This window comes from Ictidomys tridecemlineatus, chromosome 2 (assembly GCF_052094955.1).
Source record: "Ictidomys tridecemlineatus isolate mIctTri1 chromosome 2, mIctTri1.hap1, whole genome shotgun sequence".
Lineage (NCBI taxonomy): Eukaryota > Metazoa > Chordata > Mammalia > Rodentia > Sciuridae > Ictidomys > Ictidomys tridecemlineatus.
The window spans coordinates 106306665-106331095 of record NC_135478.1 but is presented as its reverse complement, the minus strand read 5'-3'; the positions used below and the strand labels follow the sequence as shown (position 1 = coordinate 106331095).

At 55.1% G+C, this 24431-nt stretch overlaps 1 protein-coding gene across 5 annotated transcripts in view; it reads right to left on the bottom strand.

Annotated features, from left to right (window-relative positions):
- Nucleotides 1-22455, bottom strand: part of Adgrd1 (adhesion G protein-coupled receptor D1) — a 99416-nt gene extending 76961 nt beyond the window's left edge. For 2 of the 5 annotated variants that reach the window (XM_078039406.1, XM_078039407.1), the window contains exons 1-6: nucleotides 21930-22455; nucleotides 21814-21850; nucleotides 13578-13661; nucleotides 11645-11740; nucleotides 9372-9494; nucleotides 639-818 (exon numbers count right to left, since the gene is read on the bottom strand). In XM_078039406.1, coding sequence (XP_077895532.1) covers nucleotides 639-818; nucleotides 9372-9494; nucleotides 11645-11740; nucleotides 13578-13661; nucleotides 21814-21850; nucleotides 21930-21995 — 586 coding nt within the window. In that variant the 5' untranslated portion in view covers nucleotides 21996-22455. Of the gene's footprint in view, nucleotides 1-638; nucleotides 819-9371; nucleotides 9495-11606; nucleotides 11741-13577; nucleotides 13662-21813; nucleotides 21851-21929 lie in introns of those variants that run through there. The other 3 variants (XM_078039408.1, XM_078039409.1, XM_078039410.1) reach the window with 2 other exon arrangements.
- Nucleotides 22456-24431: the final 1976 nt, after the last annotated feature.

Sequence of the window (24431 nt, the reverse complement as noted above, 5' to 3'; positions counted from 1 at the left end):
ATATATTCATTTTTAAAAAATTTTTAGTTGTAGATAGACACAATATCTTTATTTTCATTTATTTATTATTATTATTATTTTTATGTGGTGCTGAGGATTGAACCCAAGGCCTCATGCATGGGAGGCAAGCACTCTACCACTGAGCTACAACCCTACCCCTATATATTCATTTAACATTAATTAATAAATTAATTAGAAGCCCCCCAAAAAAAGCAAGTGTGGTGAGATGCACAATGGGATCTTCTTCAGCCGTGAAGAATGAAATCATGCTATTTGCAAGAAAATGGGTAGAACCCAGAGCATTATGTCAAGCACAATAAACAAGGCTCAGGAGTCACAGGTCACATGTTTTCCCCCATATGAGGAAGTTGGGGAGGAAACAGGAGGGGAAATGTAGGGAGGGGTCTCACAGAACTCAAGGGAGGTCAGTAGAGTACAGTGGACGAAGATAGAGGGGGAGGGAGGGAGGTGCTGGGGAGCCGAGCTGCCACATTGCACTGCTGTATCTGTGTGTGGGAACATGCAGCAGCAACCGTCACCACGCACCACACCGGGGACCCAGGGCACAAGTGTGGGGAGTAGCGCTCGCTGTGCAGGCTGTCCTGCCGGGCTGTCACTGGGTCCATGCCAACACTCACCCGGTGGGCTGAAGGTGGCCTCCCAGGTCATGGAATTCTCACGTGTATACAGTTCCACGGAGCCTTTGCCACCTATGGAGCAGACCTTGAACCCGTTGGAGATGACCTGTCCCCCATATGCAGAAGGGATGGGTCTGGACTGTTCTTCCTGTGTCTTCCAGAAGAAGGAGAATGTGACCCCTGAGGAGAGAGAAGGATGGGTCAGTGGAAGGACGAGGGAAGAGCTGCTCAGAGCCCAGAAAGCACCTGGTGCTCTCAGCCGCCATCTGTTAGGGCTCACAGGATGCCAGGCACTTTTCTAAATGTTTCATATAAATTACCTCCTTTTCTGTTTTTTGATGGAACCCAAGGGTGCTCGACCACTGGGCTATACCCCAGCCCTTTTAATTTCTTTATTTTCAGGTAGAATCTCACTAAGTTATTGAGGCTAGCCTCAAACTCATGATTCTCCTGCCTCAGCCTCCCAAATCACTGAGATCACAGACCTGCATCTGAATTAGCGCAGCTGAATTGCCTCTTTTTAGAGTGCAGTAACCCTGCTGCCACCCCCATGACACAGCGGAGGCCACTGAGGCCAGTTTGCCCAAGGCCACCAACCCAGTGGCCAATGAAGATCAAAAGCGGCCTAACTTGCAGCACAGACAGAAATACATACCAGCCTGGGCTCCTCCCCTTCACCAGACCCATGGTGCAGAGCTCCCCCAAAATCTCCGCCAGAAACGAATTTGTGGAGAAAGGATCCATTCCATGCACATACTCATAAACCTCGTTCTTGGAGGAGCTGACCACCTGTGAGCATCCTCCCATCCGTAAACACTCTTCCGCCCGTCATTTTTATGTCCAAGCTGCGCCACATCCTAACCAGAACTCACAGCTTTTTTAAACAGCCACACTGTTGAGTCTTAGGGTTTTCTTCAAATTTTAGAAGAAATAATCCAAATAGAAGTGGAAGCTAGTCCCCCCCCCATACCTCAAATTCTATGCCTTTAGGGTAAATCCCAATTGAGACTTTCTTTCAGCTGCCTAGAAGCAGCTTCTAGGGTTTCCTTGTCTGTGCAGCTCAAGTCCAAGGGTTGAACCTGTGAGGCTGGTAGAGACACAGCAGCAAGTCCAGCCTGGACGCCGTGCTGGACTGGGTGGTCCAGCACGGCATCCCCAGCACTGGTGTGCAGGAGCTTGGACAGGGTGGACCTGTCCCTCCCTCCCCAGACCGTTGGACCGTTGGACTGAGGCCTCCTAGGGCTGCGCTGTGGAGCTGGTGGCCTCTCCCCCTCTGCTGCTCCTCTGCCTGCAGGTATCTCCGCCCGCCTGCCTTCCCTGGCATGCGAGAACAGAAGTAGGTGGCGTGTGCATGTCTGCTAAGCTGGCCACCTGCTGGACTCGATGTAAGGTGGACTGAGCCGCCTGCCTGGTCCCTCTTTGCTGGACAGCACTGTGGTGACAGCGTGCCTGTGACCTGCCCAGGGTTGATGGTAACAGGCCAGGCTAGGCAGGGGGCTGCACTTGTCCTGGGTCTATTTATAAAAATGGCAACAAAGTCACTTTAGGTCTAGCTTCAGATGAGGTTGAGGACACAGTTCTGAGAGCCCCTGATCACCTGTATGACCTGCGTCCTCCACTGCCACACTTGGGCAATGCCTTGTGGATCAGCACATGGAGGCGACTCCTCCAAAGGCCTGCGAGGGCGACCTGCTCTGCAGATGGTGGGTTCAGGCCGACGCCATCGATAGGAATATAGGAAACAGCACGATTTTTATCACCCGGGCTTGGAATTTCTCCTTTGTAGTTTTTCACAGAAGAGGAAACCTTGTGATTTGAAGCGTCCCCAACCCAAGAAATGACAAGCCTGTGGTGTGACAGAGGTACCTGTTGCCCTGATCTGCTCAGTGCCCGCCATACACATGCCTGGAAGATCTCACTGTGCCCCGTAAATAGGCACAACTGCTGTGTGATGACCAAAAGTGTGTTTTTTAAAAAGAAGAATCTCAAAAGCCGGAGGGGACCCGGGGCCTTCCTGAACCTCTGGGAGGTGCCAGCGTGGAGCCTAAGCCACGGAGGGTACTGCAGAGCAGAACCCTGGGGATGCCCGTGACCTGTCCCCATCACGGAGGTGCCACTTCAGGAGCATGTGGTGACATCAGGCCTGGCCTGCATCCACACTCACCCCCGTACCTTGGGGCATGGAAGAGGAGGGATCTGGGGTCAGACCAGCTGTTTCCCCCCAGCCTGCCTTGCATTGTGGTGGCTCCGAGGCCAGCGCCAACCCTAGCCTGCCTGTGTCTCTGCACTCAGGAACAGCCAATTTCACAGGGAAGTGAGCACAGCACATTGTGAAATTCCTGTTATGAAACGTATTCCCAGTGGAATTCACAGAAGTCAATCTTTTTACAAAAACTTGCTGCATTTAAAAATTCCTTTCACTCAATTAAAAACAATCCTGTCTTGGCCTAATGTCTCTCTGGCCAGAAGAAAAATAAAAATAAAAAATTCAACACAGTGTCAGGTAAGGGTCAGGTAATAAAAATTAAGATGGAAACGTAGGTTGGCGCTGAACCCGGGGACAAAGGGTGGGCAGAAGGCCCGTGGTGGAGGCCAGCCTTTCCTGTCAGCTGGCTCGGCCTGGCTTCCCGCCCGGTAGGGCCTGATCCAACCTCTGACTGCATCTCCAGAGGTCTGAAAAGATGCACAGTGACCTTGAGAGTGCCAAGTGGGGGACCATGTCTTGAACTTGGTCCAGAGGAGGGAAAAAAGATGGCACCAGAGAGGAGCAGGGTGCTGACAGGGGGAGTCCACACTGCTGAGCCCTGGGTGCCTCTCCATTCAGACACCAAGGAAAGGCCTTCAACAAGACGGATGGCCAACAAAACCCGGGAATCAGATGTGGCAGGTGGCAGAAATGTCTGCCATGTGTGCCCCACATAGCCAGTGGTGCAGGGACAGGTCTACATGACTTCTAGCAGACGAGAAAGCCACTCCCTCCTCGTGTACACAGTGCTGTACGTTCAAGGTGTGATCTCCAGAATCCAGGAACCACTTCCTGGCAGCTGGCCAGCTCCCCCATGACCTCCACAAGTGCCAACTCTTCATCCTCCCAACAAACAGCCAGTCCCAGCTTGAGGGCATGAGCATCTGGGCCTCTTGGAGGGCTGCCTGTCAGCCTGCCACAGTGTCCAGGCAGAGAAGGGCTCTCCACTGCTGTAGACATGGAGGCTCAGCCACTCACCTCTTAGGGAGCCTGTGGAGTGCAACTTGCCCCGGCCTGTGGGCTGTGAGTGACCAGCCCAAATCTAGCATGAAGGGGCAGAGGCTACCAGTGGCCAAGTGTCACAGGACCCCTAACTGCCAGCCTAGCCTCCCAGCAGAAGCCATAGGGCCCAGGCAGAGGGCTAGTGCCCAGATAGCTCCGTGCACTGCAAACAGACAGTCAGGAGTGGACAAGAGGGTTGGCCAGAAATGCACAGACCAAAGTCCACTCGGTACCCACAGAGTTTTGAGACTCATACAAAATAGCCAAAAGAGACACTGTTGAGTCAGGCTGGGTGGAAGGGCCACGTGATCCCAGCAGCTCAGGAGGCTGAGGCAGAAGGATCTCAAGTCCAAAGCCGGCCTCAGCAACTTAGCAAGGCCCTGAGCAACTTAGTGAGACCCTGTCTCAAAATAAAAAATAAAAAGCGCTGGGAATGTGGCTCAGTGGGTGAGCACCCAGGGGTTAGTCCCCAGAACAGAGAGAGAGAGAGAGAGAGAGAGAGAGAGAGAGAGAGTGCGATTGTGCACGAGCGCTCAGAAGCTGGAAACCTTGGACAAAGAAGCAATAGCAAGTTCTGAAATTTTTAAGAAACCCAAATCATTCTGAATCTGCCACTTCCAAAGACCTGTAGATCCTCAAAGGGGCAGGTGAAGCTCGTATGTTCTGAATGAGGTCAGTGGGATGTTAGTTTTGTCCTGTGGTTATACAAGATGCTGGCGTCCAGGGACATGGGTGAAGGACGTGTGAGATCTCATTATTTTTTGCAACCATTTATTGATTTACAATTCTCTCCAAAAAAAATTTTTTAACACCTTAAGTAACAAAAGATGTTTCTGGGCCAGAAAGGCCTGGGTTACGGTGCCTCTTGTGAAGTTGTACGGGCTTAGTCAACCAAGCTCCCTAGAATCAAATCCGAGTTTCTCTCTGTTAAGTGCATAGGTGACGCAAAGGGAACCTCCGGACTCTGGGGTTCCATCCAGTGTGGGCTCCATGCAGGACAGAGAGGCAGATGAGCAGCGCCCCAGGGCTGAGTCTCTCCACCATGGAGTGACCACCTGCCAGCTCCTCCCAGCCAGCCTGTGTGTGCAGCAGAAACTGCAGGGTCGAGAGCCTCCTGGCCAACCCAGGAGCACCAGAGACATCGAGGCTAGTGGCCACCAAAGCCCTTCCGTGGGCCCAGTTACCCCAGCTCTAAGGCGGGCACAGTGGATGAAAGCTTCTCTGAGGACCACTTCCTTCACTGTGGTCCCCTGACCCAGAGACCCAAGAAGGACAGCAGCTGAGTTCACACAGGGCTGGTGATCCCCAATCCATCCTCAGTCTCCACCCTGCAATAAGGGCAGCATTTTGCTGACAGCTTTTTTAAATGACCTCACTCAAAGGGAAGAGAGTCATTGAGGCCCAAGAGAGGGAAGTGCGCAGGGAGGTCCTCTAGCCACCGCTCCGGAGCTTCAGCAGAGCTCTGCGCTGTCAGAGCCGGGGAAGGTCTGGGCATCTTCAGGGGACAGAGCAGGACACCTTCATAGAGGGAGGAAGGGAAAGCTGAGGGGTCCCATAGGTACACGCCTTCCTGGAGGCAGCAGAAGCCCTCGCAGCTGAGCCGATCAAAGGCCACATGGAAGTCACTCAAGATAGCATGTGGCACAGTGTCCGGAACGGCTTTCCAACGTCAGAGGGGTCCAAGGTGGATCCTCCTTCTCTTCCTCTTGGTCCTCCTTCTCCTCTTCCTCTGGCCGTCACCCAGGTTGTGGTTTATTCCTTGTCGAATAGCATCACCATCACCAACAGCAGTCGATCTCCCGGAAACGGGAACAAGCAAGTGAAGCAGCTCTATGGTGGACCCTTCCGTGCTGGGAGGTGCCTGTCTTCACTGTCACTTGACCTTTCACTGTGGCGGGGACGCCTGGCATGAGCAGTAGGGCCACCCCCTCTCGTCAATAGACACCCCAGGTTGCTGCCTGTGGAAGGGACCCTGTGGCAGCCACGGTCCATCGCGGCACACCTGACAGGAGGCCTCTGAAGAGACCTAGGCACCAGCAGGGTGGTTGGCCTGGACGCACCTGTCCAGTAGATGTGCAGAGTTCAGGCACTCAGAGGAGTGGTGGTCGAGACACCGTCCTCACAGAGCCAAAGGCCATGTAAGGGAGACCTGAGCAACCAGCCCTGTGGACTGCAAGTCCTGGGGAGGACACGCCCAGGGACTGCAGGCACCCAGGACAGGAGCACCTGGCCAGGAGCAGGTCCCTGCCTGGGAGCCAGGAGTTGGCAGGCCTGCCGAGGTGACGGTCTGCCAGACCACCCAGGGAGGGGCCTTCCAGCCACTGTTCACACCGGGAAGCAGGTGCAAGGAGACCCTGGTGTGAAGGCACACAGACTATCCCTGGGGTCAGCAGTGTCCCATGGCCTTTCTCTCCAAGGCCCTCATGGCTCCTCTTCTTAGCAGCTGGTGGCCATGAAGTCTCCCCCGGAGGAACCCGTTTGCCAAAAGGCAAACCCCCCACGGCTCACAGGATGCAGGAAGCAGATGCTGGAGGAGCTGCGTGGGTGGGAGCAGAGGGAAGGATGTCCTCTCGCTGAGAGCACAGGGAACAGCCAGGCTCCTCAGATGGCCGCTCTCTGGAGAGCTCGTGCCTCACCCCCTCCCAACACATTCTTTTTAAAAATCAGCTGAAAATACAAGCGGAAAGGACATCCGGCTCTGGAATGGGGAATGCAAAGTGGCCTGGGGTGGGGTCCTCGCTCCTTAAGCGTTGGTCTTATTATAAGAATAATGGACTGTCACTCCATGTCCCCCACCAAGTGTGGAGGGGGTGGCTGGACAGATCCCCAAGGGCCCGTCCACGTCTTCCGAGTCCTAACTGTGCGACCTCCACCGTGTCCAGACACTGCCCATATTATTATGAAATACGGTCGAATCAACCTGCTCTGGACGTTTGCCCTCCTGATGATCTCACCCTGAGTGACGCGTGGAAACACATCTCCATGAGACATCATGTTAAAATAGAGCACAGCCCTCGGTTGTCACGTTCCCAGAGTCTCCTGACACAACCTTGCACCCCTCCCACTGTGAGACTTTGATTTGGACAATATTGGGCAGATGACCTTGTTTGGGGTCCCTGGGACCCAGGAAAAGCCCCTGACCAAAAGCAGTGAGTGGGAAATGCATGCATCACCCTGTGTGGGTGCAGCAAGCTGTGTGGGCCCAGCACCCGATACTCTGCAAGGCTGAAATCCAGACACGGGGAGAAAAGTCCAGCTCTCCAGGGCCAGCGTCCATCTCGCCAGCATCGTGACACAGTTGCCTCAGGCTTCCTGGCTTCCTCCTGGGTCTGGCCATGATGTCAAGTGCATATGTGAGAGACACCCCCCAGGGCTCCAGGTGGTCCCAGGGCAGGAGGCTGTCCCCAGGGCAGGACGTGAGGCAAGCCCCAGCTCTTCCTCACTCCAGCTCTGGACGTCTCACTTCTTCAGGGCTGAGCAAGTGAAAGCCAAGTGTGGGTGACCAGGATGGTGCATCCTGAAGCTCCAGGTAGGCCAGGGCCAGGGGAATCCAACCACGGCCGCCCGAGGCAGAGGGACCCCAAGGCAGGAAGATGGCCGTCCTATTGAGGAGAGACCCTGCTGCAGAAAGAAACTGGAGCTGCCACCAAAGGGCTGCAGACCCCAGCAGCCCCTCCACGGCTGGTCTCCGGTCCCACGGTCTGTCCCCTGGTCTTCACATACCATGGGAGGCACATGGGAGGCACATGGGGTGAAGCTCATTGACCTGTTTACTGATAAAGAGGTCCACTCAAAGCTGTGTGGCTGCCCAGGCCACCATAGAAAGGATCAGCCCTGGACAGGAGCCCTGGACATACCAACCTGCCAACCCGGCTGAGGTCACATTCGGGAAGCTGAGGACAGTGGCCTGGAGGGGGCCATGGTGGTCTAGAGACAGAGACACAACATAAAGCAATTTCTCAAGAAAATCGGAAATCCTTGACATTTTCTATTTGTTCTGGGGTTGTTTTGTTTTGTTTTGTTTCATCGTTGTTTTGTTTGTTTATTTTTTAGAGTCTTGGCAAGTTGCTGAGGCTGGCCTCAAACTTTTGATCCTCCTGCCCCAGCCTCCCAAGTAGCTGGGATTGCAGGCGTACTGAGCCTGGTAAAAGTCTCCTTTTTTTCAATGTCGGCAGCTAATTAAAATTTTAACCCTGCGTCTGACAAGCTGTGCATGGACCTAGGGCAAAGTTCACTCCAAGGCCTCTAGTTCTTGGCCTTGGAGTTGGGGGACTTGTCAGGATTCTGATTTCCAAAAGCCACCCTTCTCTCGGTGCCACCATCTCCCATCCAGTGGGCACCTGGGATGATGTCAGTCACAGGACACCTGGGCCCAGCCCTTTCAGCCCCAATCCGAGCAAATCCTGTGCTGCAGCCCAATCTGCGGAGAGGCACCTTCCCCATAGAAACTGCTCCCTGGAAAGCCAGACGCGGCCTCACAGACCTCGCCTCCCAAGCCTGGGGCAGGGACACTCTGTTCTCCTGGCTGCCAGCTGCTGTCACTGGGCCTGGGTTTGTTTGGGGTTTGGAGAGACAAACAGCCTGGTGTGTTTTGAGGTCTGACTTAGGACCAGCTCATACTGTCTGTGCGCCCAGCTGAGCGGCCGACTTCAGAGCTGCTCCATACAATCCCAGGTCCCCAAAGCCCAAAACGCCGCCGCCTCATGTCTGTGGCTCGTACAGCACTTGCTTATTTTTAGGGAATTGCGTGGTCTCCCAGAACCACGCAGTGACCCGTCACCTGAGGCCGTCTGCCCCCAAGTCTCAGAGCCTCACAGAGACTGCATCAACTTCCCCCCCAGAAATGGACGTTTTCCTTTTGCTTCAAGGAAGAAAACCCTGAAGGCCCCAGCTGGCTGGACGATGGCAGATGGCAGTCCCTGAGGGTTCCCGTGCGGCCTAGCACGGCCGTGTGGAGCCAGGCTGCACGCGCAGTCTGCAGGGAGAAGCAGGCAGGAAGGGCCCTCGTTTCCCTCTTGCACACGTGGACTTGCTGCGGGCACAGGCCTGCAACCACGGGCTGGGACAGTCCCATCCAGCGTCCCGCCACCCTCCCTGGGCCTGACAGAGGCAAACCTGCGCGAGGGTTAACAGGCACGCCCCGCCTGGCCCGTTACCCACATGACCAGAGCCAGAAATAACGCTGCGGTGGCCACGCTGTCTATTTCCTGCCCACAGACACCACAGCGCGTGAAGTCAGGGCCTGTGTCTCAGGGAGGGCTCCTTTCCCCTCTACTAGGTTAGGCACTTTGGTCTTGCAGCTCTCTAAGCCCGCACTGGGCCCTCCAACACCAGCCTCCGGTCAGGACGCAAGTTGCCCACATCCCCCACGCCCCAGCTCACTTTGCCGTTCCATGCATTCTGCAGTTACTGGGCCTTTGCAGTCCTGCCCAGAGGGGCAGGTGCTGCCCCGTGGGGAAACCGGCACCCAGAGGCCTGGCACTCACCCTCAGGGCCGCACTGGGTGGGGCTGCTGATGCAGGAGGTCCGGAGCCTGCCGTAGTAGAGCAGCGTCATGCCTCTCTCCTCCTTGAGGTAAATGCCTTTGTTGACCTTCCCCTCCACAATGTCTAGGGAACAAGAGGGTCAGTGTCACACGTGAGCCAGCCTGGAGCCTGGAAATCTGAGGACACCCAAGAGGTTGCAGGTAGCACCACACATGCACACCATATCCACCACCACAATGCACACGCCCAGCATCCCACATTGTTCTAGGGTGCTAATAGCATTGTTAATATTTAATTATTAGTAATTAAACGATGAATAATTTATAAGTCTAAATATTAGGTAATAAGTCACTGCATCCTATGAAATTGTGTTCTGTTGGCATCTCCTATTTATTACAGCATTATGATAATGTACCTATACCATTTTCCAATGTTGGGCCACCAGAGCGCGAGGGTGGTGGTCCCCGTCCCCAAGCACCAATGGCACCCACATGCTCCGCAGGCCCCCCACCCACCCACCTGCACTTACTCCCCAGTGAAGCATGTTCTAACAGGTCTGTGAAGCTACCACTGAGCCCTAGTCCCACACGTGTGAAGCCACAGCTTGTGGGGCCATGCTCCAGGGGACACCAGGATGACATCTGCATAGTCCCAGGGAGCACAAATCCCACAGAGGCACTTCTCTACCCAGACACCTGCTTCATGGCTCCCATCATGAAGGTGTCTGATGCCATAAGTGGCCTACGGAGCCGATGGGTGACGATTATAAACACCCAGGGCCATGGGCACCTGTGGGCAGGGGTCAGTACTCAGGCCCCCCTGCCCATGTAGGAGGCAGGAGAAAGTGTGTTTCCGGTACACCTGGAGCACAGGCCATCCTGACTGACCTGGCCCGGGCCAGCTCTCCAACAGCCACCATCACGAGAATTCCTCTGGCTCAGAGCTGTCTTTTCTGCCTTTAGACTCACTCATTATTTGTCTTCTCCTATTTATTGCCAGAGGAGAGCTGTGTCTTACCCCATGCGCTGGACAACTCACAGCTGCCCGACCAAGTTGGGCCATATAAAGCCCTGACCAGGCTGTTTGCTTGGCAAAATTAATTTTGGAGGCCAACCACCCCAAATTAGGTGAAGTGTCAAAAGAGATCAAGGCAAGGCCCTCCTTGCCCTCCATCAACCCTGGTCCTCTGCAGCCACCAAGCAATGCCAGTCTCTGTCCCTCTCACTGTGAGCTGCATGGGGAAAACCGGAGCGTGTGGCCCTGGAAGTTGTTAGATGAGACAGGGACTGAATCGTGGCCCTCAGGGTGTCTGAGACAGCTCCCCATGACTTCAGGTCACTGAACTTAAGGTTGGTAGGAGATCAAATTTGGGATGAGGTGTTCTCAAACCAGCTTTAATTTTCCATGAAGAGAGCATGATTTTTTTCTCCTCCCAAAATATGATCCATTTGAAAACTCTATTTTGTGTTTAGAAAAGATATCATTTGTTTTGTTCTGAGACAAACAGCGAACTGGAGAGCATGGCGCCGTGGTCACCTTCCAGAAACCAGGGCTCCTCCCTCAGACCCAACCCTGCTGGTCTTCCTGGCCCCTGGCTCACCCCTGGCTCACACCTGGTAACACCTGGCTCACCCCTGACTCATACCTGGCTCACTCCTGACTTATACCAGGCTCACATCTGGCTCATATCTGGCTCACACCTGGCTCACACCTAGCTAACACCTGGCTATCACCTGGTAACACCTGGCTCACCCCTGGCTCACCCCTGGCTCACATCTGACTAACTCCTGGCTCATACCTGGCTCACACCTGGCTAACTCCTGGCTAATACCTGGCTCACTTGGCTAACCCATGGTAATGCCTGGTTATCACCGGTAACACCTTGTAACACCTGGCTAACCCCTGGCTCACACCTGGCTCATACCTGCTCATACCTGCTAACCCCTGGCTCATACCTGGCTCACACCTGGCTCATACCTGGCTCACACCTGGCTAACCCCTGGTTCATACCTGCTAACCCCTGGCTCACACCTGGCTCACTCCTGGCTAACACCTGGTAACGTCTGGCTAACCCTGGCTCACACCTGGCAACACCTGTAACACCTGGCTCACACCTGGCAACACCTGTAACACCTGGCTATCATCTGACTCCGTCTCAGCCTGTACTCTGCTAGCCGCTCCTTTGCTGGCCAAGAGCGGAGTCCGGCAGATTGAGGGGATGGGCCTTGAACTTACTGTAGATCAAAGCCTGGGAGGAAGCAGACACTGCTCACCTACGGTCGCAGAGAGATTGGAGTAGGCAGAGTCATTGGCAAACACAAGGGTGGAATTGTGGGGAGGGAGCACAGTGAGGTTGTGGGCTTGCAGCGCTGGGCGGGCGACAAAAGAGAAAGACAACAGATAAGTGAGACAAGGAACAAGGGACCACATATCTCTCAACGCCACCCACCCTCCCCCAGCCCCTGCCTGGTACCGCAGAGCCCCCATCCAGGACCCCCGAAGGCCCCAGGGGCTGGTTCCTCGCCCCACAGGGGACGTGGTTGAGAGATATGAGAGTGAACGTGGCCACTGATGAAGGGAGCACTGACAGTCACAATGGCACAGGACCAGGGGACACAGCATGGACACAGCCACGTGAGACAGTGACAAAGGCACAGACAGGAGTCGGCCACAAACAGCCTAGCGGCTCGTCCCTGAGACGTCACAGTGGGTGGTGTCCCCACAGCGAGGTGCCAAGGGTGCATGTTCCCCCTCCTGTTCCTTAGGGGCCTGGCGACAGCAGGGTCACACAAAGCGGGCCAGCAGGGAGGGATGTGCTGTGACCATGCACTCCAGGGATGGGCAGGTGCTGTCGGAGTAGACACGCCAGGGAGCAGAACCCAACCCCGAGTCACTCATGTCTGAGTGACGGCCACTGCACAAGGAGGGTGTTCGCAGGCAAGGTGTGCAAAGCCAGGAACACTGAACCTACAGCAATGAGCTTGGGGACCAGGACAGAGATGTATGCATGGTTATTCAGGCTCTTGTTTAAAATGACTGCTGAAATTTTAGTGGCTGGGTCCTGAAAAATGAGCCATGTCCACTCGGTGAGATGACTGCTTTTCAAAAGCTTGAAAACAAAGGCCCTGGGAAAAGCACATTCGACCATAACCAGGGAAAGTGGCTGTTTCACTCTGAGTCCACCTGGGCTCACACCTGCACAGGGACATTCTGTCCCTGCTGTGCAGACCATCACTGGAGGCTCAGGCGGGGCGGGGGGGGGGGGGGCGGGAGCGGAGGCCAGGCTGGGGACAGGGCCTGCACAGCCATGTGCCCTTCAGGGCCCCTCTCCTTGATCTTGCCCGGGGGCAGACACTGGCTCTGCTGCCACTCAACAGGCAGGTTTTGAGGAAGCGTTTTAGGACCTTAAGCAGCGACTTCCACAGCACAAGTGTCCCAAGGACGAGGAGATCGCTGTGTGCTGGTGCAGGAGGCAGCCAGCCAGCCACGTGGGGATTCAGGACTGGCCAGGACATGGCTAGAGCCCTAGTTGGGGCGTATAGCCAGCCTTTGCCGTGTGCGTCAGCCACGCAGTGGACTTTCCAGCAATGAGTAGACCAAGGTGAACTGAACGATACCTCTGGCTGTTCACACTTGGGCCTTAAGGAGGAATTCTCACTGGAATGGGGAAAGTGCTCAGGGATAGCTCAGTTTCCTCCTGCTAACAGATGTCCAAGCTGTGAACCAGAGACCCTGTCACTCTCCACCGTTAGACATGTCCTAGGTGACATTTAATCTCCTTGGGAACTGACTGGGGTATGTGACGACATGGCTGTAGACAGGACAGCTTTGCCTGGTGAAACAGTGCCCTCCAACCTGTGAGCCCGTTGTGAGTGGCCCAGACCTTGACGCCTTGACGCCACCTGCACTGCAAACACGTACTGGCCTCACACTCAGGAGGCTCCACCGAGGAAATCCTGCAATAAGGTCTTGAGTAAATGCACATCTCAGTCGTGTTCTGAATCACAGATTCTGTCCTTCCCTCGTAAGAAGATACAGACGTTCTAGGGAAATATTTTGCAATGATCCTCAGGAAAGCTGCACAAATGCTGGTTCACCGGCATCATCTGGCTCCAAGCAGATGCCATCCACCTCCATCCTCCTCTGTCCTCCAGGGGCCCCGCCTCCACCACCCCTCCCTCCTATAGGCACACAGGCCAGGTCTACCTCCAGTTGTATCCTGAAGTTCATGAATCCCATCCACGGTTTCCAACGGCCAGTAATGGGAAGCAGAAGCCAGGACTGCAAACCCTGGGGGAAAAGAAATCAAAATCTCAAATCACCATTGAAACAATGAAAGACCTGGAGACGGGGAAGGACCTGGAGACAGAGGACCGTGGCCAGCCCATGGCTGAAGAGGCGTTTGATACAGTTCAACACAACTACTTGGACGGACAAGAACTCAACTAGAAACCAATGACCAGCTCCTTAACTGGACAAAGCAGGCCACATGGATGGAGGCCTCTTAACCCATGAGAACAGCAGCCTCAGCTCATGCTTGACAGTGGGAAGCCAAGACCATGCCCATTGGTGTCAGGAAAAAGGCGAGAATGTCCTTCATCCCGTCACCAAACGTGGCTTTAGAGATAGCACCTGATGCGGCTGGGCCACAGAAGGAAACTAGCTTAAAACAAGCTTAGAGGACCCTGTGTTTATGAGGACCCCCTCGAGGTGCTTGGCAAACACCTAACAATGACCTGTGGGATGACCGAATTCTGCACCTATTAGGGGAACCTCTTGCTCCAACCTGTGCTGACCAGCACACAGCGCTCACACACAGGCCTCTCTTCATCCAGTCCTGGTCCTTCCCCTGTGGCTGCTTCCTCCAGATGTCCTCTCTGAGACCAGTACTGTGAGCAGCAGGACCTTATGTGGATGTATTATTGTCTATTCTCAGGGCTCTGTGAAGGAATTGGTCATCCTTTTCCACCTGTCCGTTATAACAGAGCGAGGTGACATCCCCTCAAGATGGGCCACCATTCTCCAGCTGAAAAGAAGTCAGGGTCCCATCTTTGCTCCAGTGGGCTCTAGCATGGGCAGCCCTGAGCACATCCTTTTAGCCTTTGCAATTACTGCCCAAATGACCAGCTACAGCAGGCACCCTGGACGTCCACTGACATAAAGAGCCCTTTATATTCTCCATTGCAAAGAAACGTCACCAAGAAGAGAGAATGGTCATCACTGTCACGGGAAGTATGCCTGACAATCAGGGTGGAAAACTACTTCAAATCATTGAGGAATTGAGCAAGGAGTTTCGTTCAAATGTAATGTACAAAGTCGATAGCTTTTTGTATTTCAACAATAGACAAAAAAAAAAAAAAGAAGAAGTTCTCATTTCTAAATGCAACCAATGAAAAGAAAACATTTTAGAACAAAAGAACTAAAATCACACAAGATTCTCATGAAGATGCCCTGAGCAAATGAAGGCCTGACTTACTCTGGGGAGAACAGATTGATTAGCATAAAAATATCAGCTGCCCTTTAATTAATCTATAAATACTGGGAAAGTGCTGAGAGCTCTCTTGTGAGGGGAAATTTGATTATGGAACTCATATTTTTAAAAAAATAAAGAAGAACAAGGCAAGCACAGTGGCCACGCCTGTGATCCCAGCTACTCTGGAGGCTGAGGCAGGAGGATTACAAGTTCCAGGCCAGCCTCCGTGGCTTAGCAAGACCCTGTCTCAAAGCAAAACTGAAAAAGGGCTGGGGTGCAGCTCAGTGGGGAGCCCTTGCCTGGCATGTGTGGGGCCCTGGGCTCCATCCCAGCGCCACACAATAAATAAGCAAATAAGTAAGCAGAATACCCAGGACTGGACAGGGACAGCAGAGGACAGGCCCCACAGCAGGGTGGTGTCTGCCACAGTCTGCCCTTCAGTGGAAGGAGGGGCCACTGAGCTCCTGGCACAGGTGGCACTGATTAGGATAAAGCTGGTGCTTTAAATCGGGAGAAATCTCATTCCACAAAAGGAATGAGAAGCAGTTAGCCATTTGGAAAGAGTCAAGAGCCTCCCCCACTCCGTGCACCCAGGCAACCTAGATGAATCAGACTAAAGTGCAATAAAACCAGATATAAAAAGCTTTCCAGGCTTATAAATTTGACTGCATTAATTTTTTAAATTTCTGTGCAGAAAAAAAAAATCGAACTAGATCCAACTGGGGATAAGGTTTATATAATTCATGACAGAAACATGCTGATTTCTTTTTATATGTGTTAAACTCATTATGCTAATAAAACTCCTACAAACGAGGTCTGTGGCTCGGGGGTAGAGTGCAAGGCCCTGGGTTCCATCCCGGCACCACAAGCAAATCAGCAAACACTCCTGCTGTTAAGGAAAGCAAATCAACAGAATATCTGGGCATCAAACATAATTAGGCAATTCAAAGAAGAAGATGCAAATAGCTTTAGAAGTGTCAAACCACAGCAAGACGTGTGCCAGAACTGGACCCGAGAGAAAAGGGGGGGGGACTGAGCAGCACATCCCCTGTGTCAGGGGTGCAGTCAGTGCGGCCTCTCTGGAGGGCCATCTGGCACCGTCCACACAGACCCCAAGCGCACGGTCCCTTAGTGCGCTGATTCATCCTAGAGACGTAGGTATTCGTGATCCAAGACCCGTGTGCAAGGGTGTTTCTTGTGGAATTTCTTACAGGGTCAAAAGCCTGACCACAGCCTCAGTGCTCACCCACAAGCTGGCTAAATAATCGAGGGACATCCAAGCAACGATGGATGCCACTGAGGCTGAGGTGCATGGACCACTCTTGACACTGTAAGTTAAGAAGATACGGCATCATCGTGGGCAGATAGGAGCAGAAGTCCCCGTGTGCCACTGTGCGGCTCGGGGCTATCGACGGCACTGAGTACCACGTGCCTCAAGGAGCTTCAGAAAGGACCGAATGCTCTCACCACAGGAAGCGATGAACGTTTGGGGAGATTGTTGTCCACTGTATGAGTGTTGGTACTCAACATCGTACTCCTTCGCTACTACAACTGTCATTTTTTATGTCCCATTCAAATAAATTTAATTTAAAAACTCAAGTGAGAAAAGCTACAGGTAACTGTGATATGCATGTGTTCAGGACAGGGAGGGAGAGGAAGAGAGAGAGGCACTTGCATGGAAACTGAAACCAGGATTGGGGGGATAAGGAAACTGAGAAACGGGGTGTCACATGCAAGGAGATTCTTATTGCATTGACTATTATCCTCTGAATTTAGGTCCTGTGTACCTTTAAAACACACTTGATATCCACTGCACTGTTGAAGTGGCCCTGGGCATCAGCAGGCCACAGTGCAGAGGAAGGTTGGAGCCTCCTCCTAGGACCTGGATCCACCCACAGGGTGACCCACGCCTGCTCGCGTGAGGTCGCTGCCTGCGTTTGTCACTTGCATCTGTCCCTCCAATGTGCACTAGCCCCACATATAAGCCAAGGACGGAGTCAGTTCCCTAGCAGGTGGAGAACAGATGGGCACAGCCCGATCAGGTGCAGGGGAAGCAGCACTGCCCCCTGCTGCCCATAGGCACATGGAGACCCAGAAAGGCAACACCCAGAAGCATGCGTTCTCATCCTCCATCGTGAACCCCTAAGACCCAAGATTGTCCCTCTGGAGATGGGAAATCCTCATTGGCTGGTTATTCAATCACCTGGGATAAAACCAGAAATAAGGTAACATGTTCTACAAAGACGTGGCCATCAGAATCCACCTGCAGGTCGCTCTTCTGTCCCCATTCACAAAGGGCCACAGTGGCTCTGGGCAGAAAAGTGAGGAGGGAAGTGGTATCACCTGGACCATGATGGCCAGGTGAGAAGGCTGCCCACTGTCTCTGCTGACAAACAGCCCAGAGCCAAGATCTTGCTGCCAAAAGACCCAGAGGCTACTGCTGAGTTAGCCCATAGACAGGAAGCAAGCACTAGGGACAGCCATCTGCTGGCCAGTCCTGAGCAGGACCTTGGGGGACACAGGTGCAATGCTTGCCAATAGCACACATGTCCCTGGCTGAGCTCGGGCAGCGGAGCTGTGGCCAGGCAGCAAGCGTGCCCTGTCCACTGAAGGTAGCCATCCTAGGCTGGTTGACCTACTCAGTAGGAGGTCTGCCCAGAATCTCCAGGTCCCCTGCGTCTCGAAAGCACTCAGGGATCCAGATGTTTTAAGTTTGGAACCTCCCAGATCTTCAGTGTTGGCAGCTTTTTAAATTGAAGTCATGTGGTGCTAACGGGGTAGACTAGCTCCAGCCCAGAGGGTCCCTGTACACCCTAAAATCACTTGTAGCCCTAAAAGTTTTGTAAAAACCATAAAATCCATTCTTGGTAGAAAAGCCTGTGGCTCTTTTCCAGGGTGAGGGTGACGAGAGGACGCAGGGCCGGGCACAGGGCGCTCTGTTCTCACCGGGCGGCGCCTGCTCTCACGGGGACTTCAGACAGTCCCAGCCCTGAAAAATGAAGGGACAGAGAACAAGAAGGAGGGGGACAGGGGAAGGAGGAGGAAGCAGGGAGGGAGGAGAGGAAGCACAGGAAGAGGGAGAGGGGGAGAGGGACAGCGGGAAGCAGGGAGGAGGGGACAGGAGAAACGGGGGACAGGGTCGTGCAGGACAGGGATCTTCAGTGCTCATCGCCCAGTGATACCTGGGCCCTTGGGAGTCAGGCCTAGTGGTCCACTTACCGTGGGCGAGCCCCTCATAGAGTCAGGGCCGCCCCACCTTCCAGTGCTACCGTCAATCCAGGGAGCCCCCGACCCTTGGGCTGCTTCAGGAGACCTGCCCACTTGGGGGAAGCCAGCCCTGTCCCTCATTGCTGGCCCCTGGGCTCCATCTTCACTCATTCCCTGCGGGACTCTGCCTGCTATCCCCTGGCCTGGGGCATGGTCTCCCGCATTCTGCACCAATGCCTCCTTCTAATTCTGGACACAGGATGCTCAACACACAGGACGCTGCACTTGAATGGCCTCCCTGGCCTCCCAGACACCGCCATGTGCAGGTCCCTGCTCCTTACTGTTTCCGAAGGTGTTGGGGTTACTGGGCAGTTCTGGTCGTGTGTCCACACCTGCCCCTGTGCCGGACTCTGCTCTCCTTGGTGGGTGGCAGCCCCTGGTAAAGCAGGGCTTAGGCATGTGTGCTCATGTGTGTGCATGTGTGTGTGTGTGTGTGTGTGTGTGCTGGTGTGCATATGTCTACACGCGTGTTTGTGTGCACGTACATGTGTGTGTGCACGTGTGTGTGCACATGCATGTGTGTGCTTGTGCGTGTGTGCGCGGGTTTGTATGTGGGTAGGGGCTTCGGGGTTTTGTTTTTGAAATTTCCCACGTTTTTAATGTAGAGATTTAAAAGGTAACTAACAGGTAGAACCAAGGGGCCAGGATGAGCCACACTTGGACAACAGAGCATTGACGTTGCGTGATCCTGCTCCCCTGCAAATCTGTCTCTGCCAAATTTCCATTTGTTCAACAGGCCGTAGGCACTAGTTTTAAAGGCTCCATCACGAACACATTTCCCTTTCTCCAGGAAGATGAAGAATGTGGTGCTGCTGTGGCCTAGCAGCTAGGCTGTCCTCTCTGAGCTACGTGCTGTGTAAATACACAGAATCATAATGACTGCAATCATCTCGAGTCTCCATCCTCCTGGGAACAGGCTGGACTGTGCCGCTCCTGGGACCCCAGGACCAGCAACGACCGGGTCTTTTCCTCATACAAATGTGTCTATAAAAGGGCATGTTTATAAACTTTTGCAAAGTGGCTGCCGCCTCTGGCTGAGGCCATTTATGGGTTTGCACTAATCAGCCCTCCTGGCTTCGTAGGTTGGCCTGGGAGCAGGCCGCATGTGAAGCCTTGGTCCCTGGGAGAGGTCTTAGGTGGGCTGAGGGTCCCGGCCCTACCAGCTCCTGCTCCCTTCTGGATCTCCCTTCTGTTCCTGGTTTCCCTATGAAATGGGGGGTAGGCTGAGCAGAACTTGGGTGTTGCTTCCAACCTTGTACAATTCTCTAAGATGACGATCTGGCCGCAAGTGACAGTCACTGCAAAAGCTCACATTGACCTGGTGTTGTCTGTAAAGCTAACTCCCTCTCTGCCCAGCAGGCATCGGGGCACCAGGGCCAGTGTAGACAGCACCAACATCTGCCAATGTAGACAGACAAACAGGTACAAGCCCCTGGGGGCTGAAGGCACGCGGGTGGGCTAGCACGTTCACTTGTTCTGCCAGAGCGCAGCCAGTCCTCCAGGGTGGCGCACAGATAGGTGGGAAAATATCCATCAAGCACCTTTTGGGCAGGAGGCCTGGTGCTGGGGCAGGACCAGAGAGGGAAAGCTTGGAGGCCACGGAGGCCTCCCCAAAAAGAGGGCCTGGTGGTGACCAGTGTCCTAGCCGTGCGTCAGGCTGCCCTCACCTCCCGGGCCCCTGAACCTGCCTGCCTTCCCGCATCTCCCAACTGCCCTCGGCCATCTCTGGCATAGCACCCCCAGCTCCCTCACAGCCCTGAGTCCCTGTTTAGGCCCACAGGGGACTGGCTCTGTAGCTGGAGCGTGTGCTGTTGGCAGGACACACGGCTCCACTGGAGCTCAGGAGTGTGGACGCCCCTGGTTGGCTGCTGTGGGCCTTGCCTGGTTACTGGCATTGGCGGTGGCCCCTCGCACTGCCTGCTGCTGCCGTGGGTGACGCCCTCCTCACCAACACTAAGAGCAGGTCTCACTCTTCCTGAGGCACCCCAGGGCAGCTGTCACTCAGTGGGCACCCTGAGGGGACAGCCAGGGCGCAGCACCCCAGGGCTCTGGGGCTACAGGAACACAGTGCCCCCGGACCACTGAGGGCCTCCCCATGGGAAGGGGTGAGCAGAGCCCGAAATGCAGAAAGGAAGAGAAAGTGCAGGGCTGTGATAAGGAGAGGGACAAGGGAGTGGCCTGAGGAGGAGAAGGGGGAGGCCAAAGCAAGGTGAGACAGCAGGGAACAGATGGCAGGGCACAGACGGCAGGACTGAGAGAGGAGCAGGGAGACAGACACTAGTGTTCCCTGAGGGCAGTGTCATTGTCCAAAGCCAAAGGAAGGAAATAAACGGTCAATCCCAAGGGGAAGGAGTCCGAGGAGGCTGGGGAGAGATTTCAGAGGTGACAAAGGACTAGAAAGACAGTTGGGGACAGGGGGGCCCTAAAGTGGTCCCACAGGCCCCTGCGCTCTGCGTCTCAGTGGCCCTCGACGGCTGCAGGCACAGCTTGCTTTCCTTAGGTGGCCGGCTGGAGAAGAAAGGACCTCCACTACACTAAATCAGGACGGGCAGAAGCGACGTTTCTATGTGGAGGGAAAGACTGACGGATTCCAACGGCTCCCTGGAGTTCAGGGTCCAGAATGCGAGCTGTGAGGATGCTCTGTCAGAGGCCACCATCTGGGAAGGGCTGGCCCAGGGCCACCTCCTCAGCGGCACTCCCTGGCCAGGACACCTGCTCAGCTGCCCTCTCTCCATCTCCTATTCCAGCCTCAGTGGGAGCCAGGTCTGGCCCAACAGCCTCCATCAACACAGCGCTGACCTGTCCTCTGTGCCCAGGCCACAGGCTCTGCTTCTTAGCTTTAGTGTTTGGCCCAGGGAGGGGCGCAGCTTCAGCACCTTCTTACAGAGGACTCCAGGAGCATGGAGTGAAGAGAGGGCAGTCTCTATCCCAGCGTGGGTGAAGGGAGGTGATGACAAGGACCGATGGCCTGGCAGCATCACAACCCATGGGGGGAGATAGCCAAGTGGGCCCCACTTCTCAGGGTTTCCTGTGAGGGGCCCTGGGGGACCTGGCTGTGGATCTGGGCGGGCTCCCCAGAATGAGGGCAGGACTGCTCGCCACGGGGCGGCCAGGAACCCCATGCTGTCAGCCTGAGTCAGCATTTCCCGGCAAAGGGTCACTCGCAGGTCCCCGACGCCCCGACTGCCACCTAGAGGCACGGGAGCGCAGGGAATGCCAGGCCCGCTGGCTGAGAGCTGACTGAGAGCTGGCAGAGCAGTGCCCAGGCTGCTCCTCCGTCCTCCTGGGCAACCTCACCCTCAACCTCCAGATTGGGGAATCACATGGCCAAAGACAGGCCACTCTGGTGAGCAGGCCCCACGTCCAAGACTGGGCACACCAAGGGGCTGGGGGCTCCAGGGCTTGCTGTTCTGGGGGCCTCATGTCACCAGCACCTGATGCGAACTGAGACAGAGCTCAGCCTGAGGTCTCCTGGATCACAAGAGCCCTCCTGACCCAGCCCAGTGGGGACAGAGCCGCTTCCCCACCCACGGCCTAGGACACTGACGCAGATGAGGCTGGCGGGGCTGTGGGGTAGGGGCGTCAGGGCAGAGGAGCCCAAGAAGGGCCGTCACTGGTGGCCTCAGAGTGAAGCCAGTCGCTGGGCAGCACCCAGCTGGGAAGGAGGGAAGGCCCCACTGGAGCAGGGGATGGGTCTCTTACCTGGATGGTCCTGTGACCTGCCGTGGGCTCCTCGCACCTGCATAGGGAAGACCACATCATGAGAGGCGGGGAACCTCACACAGAACTCCAGCGTCCCTCCCGACCAGGCACATTACCTGAGCACTGCAGCAGGTGAGGAGCAGCCAGAGGGGCCCACAGCAGAGGGGCCGCGGCTGCCTCATGGCTCTCAGAGGCTGCAGGGGATCCAAGCGGAACTCCTGAGGGTGGAAGAGTGTGTCCTCTACCTTCTGGCTTCTTGGGAGAGGGACATCTTTTCAGGTTCGGGGCCAGAAAGTCTGTTTCCTCAAAGTCTGTGACACAGGTTCTGGAAGCACTCGGGGTTTCTCTCCTGTCTCAGAACTGGAGCTCCTTCGGTGATCCAGGAGCCCGGGCGTCCAAAGCCACGTGGAATGCAGAGGAACTCAGGCCAGGTGGCAGTCCCAAGTCCCCTCTCTGTTCAGCTGGAGCTGCGTGTCCCTCTCCTGCCTAGAATGGCGGAGCAAGGAGGCTCCCCAGCTGCGCGCCCTGGAGCTCCAGCTGCTCCCAGCGTCCCGCCCGCCTGCAGCCTCCCTCTGGTCTGGCTCCACACCTCAGCCAGCCGCTCTTGGGTGGAGAGGGAGTGAGGTCAGCTCTCCTCAAACTGTCCTCCTCTCTCTATTTATATCCCGCCCTGCTGCGTCCTTCCTGGGTCCTAACACCAGCCTGTTAGGAGCCGTGGGAGCAGCCTCGGGACCCCGGACCCAACGCAGACGGGGTGTGGGTGTGGGGTGTGCACACGGGGAGCTGTGTATAGATACCAGTGTGCGTGATGTGGGTGTGGGTGTGTCTGCGTGTACACACACACTATGCCGCCCTCACAGCCAAACAGTAGTGAGCTCCCGTTGCACCTGGACCTTCAACCTGCAGGGGCCCCCAGTGGAGCCCTGGGAGCTGATGCTAAGAATGGAGGGAGAGCCACCCACCAGGGCCCCTTCCCAAGGAGCAGGCGCCATCCCCCTCCCCCCCACAGCACCTGTGACAGCTCTCTGCACCTCCCCACTGAGCTCCTGGGCAAATCTCTGTCTCTCTCCCTGAAGTCCCTCATCTGCACAACAGAGGGGACACTCTGCTCCAGTGAAACAGGGCCCCAGAGAAACAGGGCTGAAGAGCAAGGCTCTGGAAGCAGTAGGTAAGGGCCGCAGCACTCAGTCGATGCCACCATGATTATTGTCAGAAAGTCGGAGATAACAGCCAATAAACACGTTGGATATCATCACAATCTCAGCTGTCCTGACTTTAAAAGGGAAATAGGAGTCCTGAGTCCAGCATGCTTCCTAAAGAGGACAAGAACTTCACTTCCAGGCTCCACGGGGCAGAAGCCCAGGGGTGTTCAAACGTACGGTGAGTTTAACTTGTGCCAGCACCTGACTCTCCGAGCTCCCTGCCTCCTCGATCAGGTCCCAGGAAACTGACCACGCTCCCCTCCTCTTGGCACCAACGGACCCTTGGGTGGCAGCAGAACTTATTCTGGTGCAGGCAGGTGGCTTCAGGGACACTTCAGCAGGCCTGCAAGCCCCATGCCTGCTGCCCCATCAGCCCACAGGCCCTGTAGCCCCTGCCCCATGGCAGGTTGTTCTCAGCCCTCTGAACACAAGGATCTTTCTCAGACTAAGCAAAGCCAGGGCGTTTCTATTGTTCACAAAGTTGCCCCCAGAGAGCAGGGAGCCCCAGTTCAATGGCAGCGAATGCAGCAGGACCTGCCCGATGGGGGGTCGGGACATGGTCTTCCTTTGTCTTTCACATTTTGCAGCCATGGGGATGGAGCCAGGCCTTGCACGTGCTGGGTAGTGCTCCACTGCAGAGCCACACCCCAGTCCTTAATTTATGGGGCCTCAATAAGCTGTGGGTGCTCCTGCCTCAGCCTGAGCAGCTGGCGCACAGGAGTGGCCTCACGCGGGGCCTCCCAACCCTGACGCCAGGCTGCAGGCTCGCGCCCACCTCTGCGCCCACCTGTCTCCGTTCTTATGCTCAGTTGGGACTGGAGCCCGACTCTCTCCTCAGCAGCATGGTAATTTTAAAAGGCTCATTACTGTTTCACTGACATAAAAACTGTGCATATCTATGGGTGTGGTTTTTCACTCCTTTCTCACCGACCTGTGAGCTTGAACTGGGCCTGTGAGGTGCTGTCAGTTTTGATCTATCAACATGTGGAAAGATTAAATCAAGCCAATTAACATGTCCATCACCTGTCATTTTTGTGGGAAGAAGGTTAAAGTTCATTCTCTTAGTAATTTTGAAGTATGTGAGACATTAGGAAGGACCATGGTCACACGCAGCCCTGGTGGTGGCTGGGACTTGTTCCTCCAGCTGGGTCCCACTCCGTCCCCTCCCGTCCCTTCCTCCACCCGCACTCTGCTGAGATGGCTTCCTGAGACTCCCCGTGGAATGAGGCCCGCAGGTCTCTGTGTCTGGCTACTTCACTTGGCTGATTTTGGAAACGTCTCTGGGTGGCAGGTGGACTTGGTAATAAACAACAGAATCCTTGCAGAGCCCCACACGGCCCCCTCCGGGTCATCCCAGATGCCCTCCTGTCCTCTTGGCATGCCTTCTTGCCATACGTCTCTCAAGGCCATCAATCA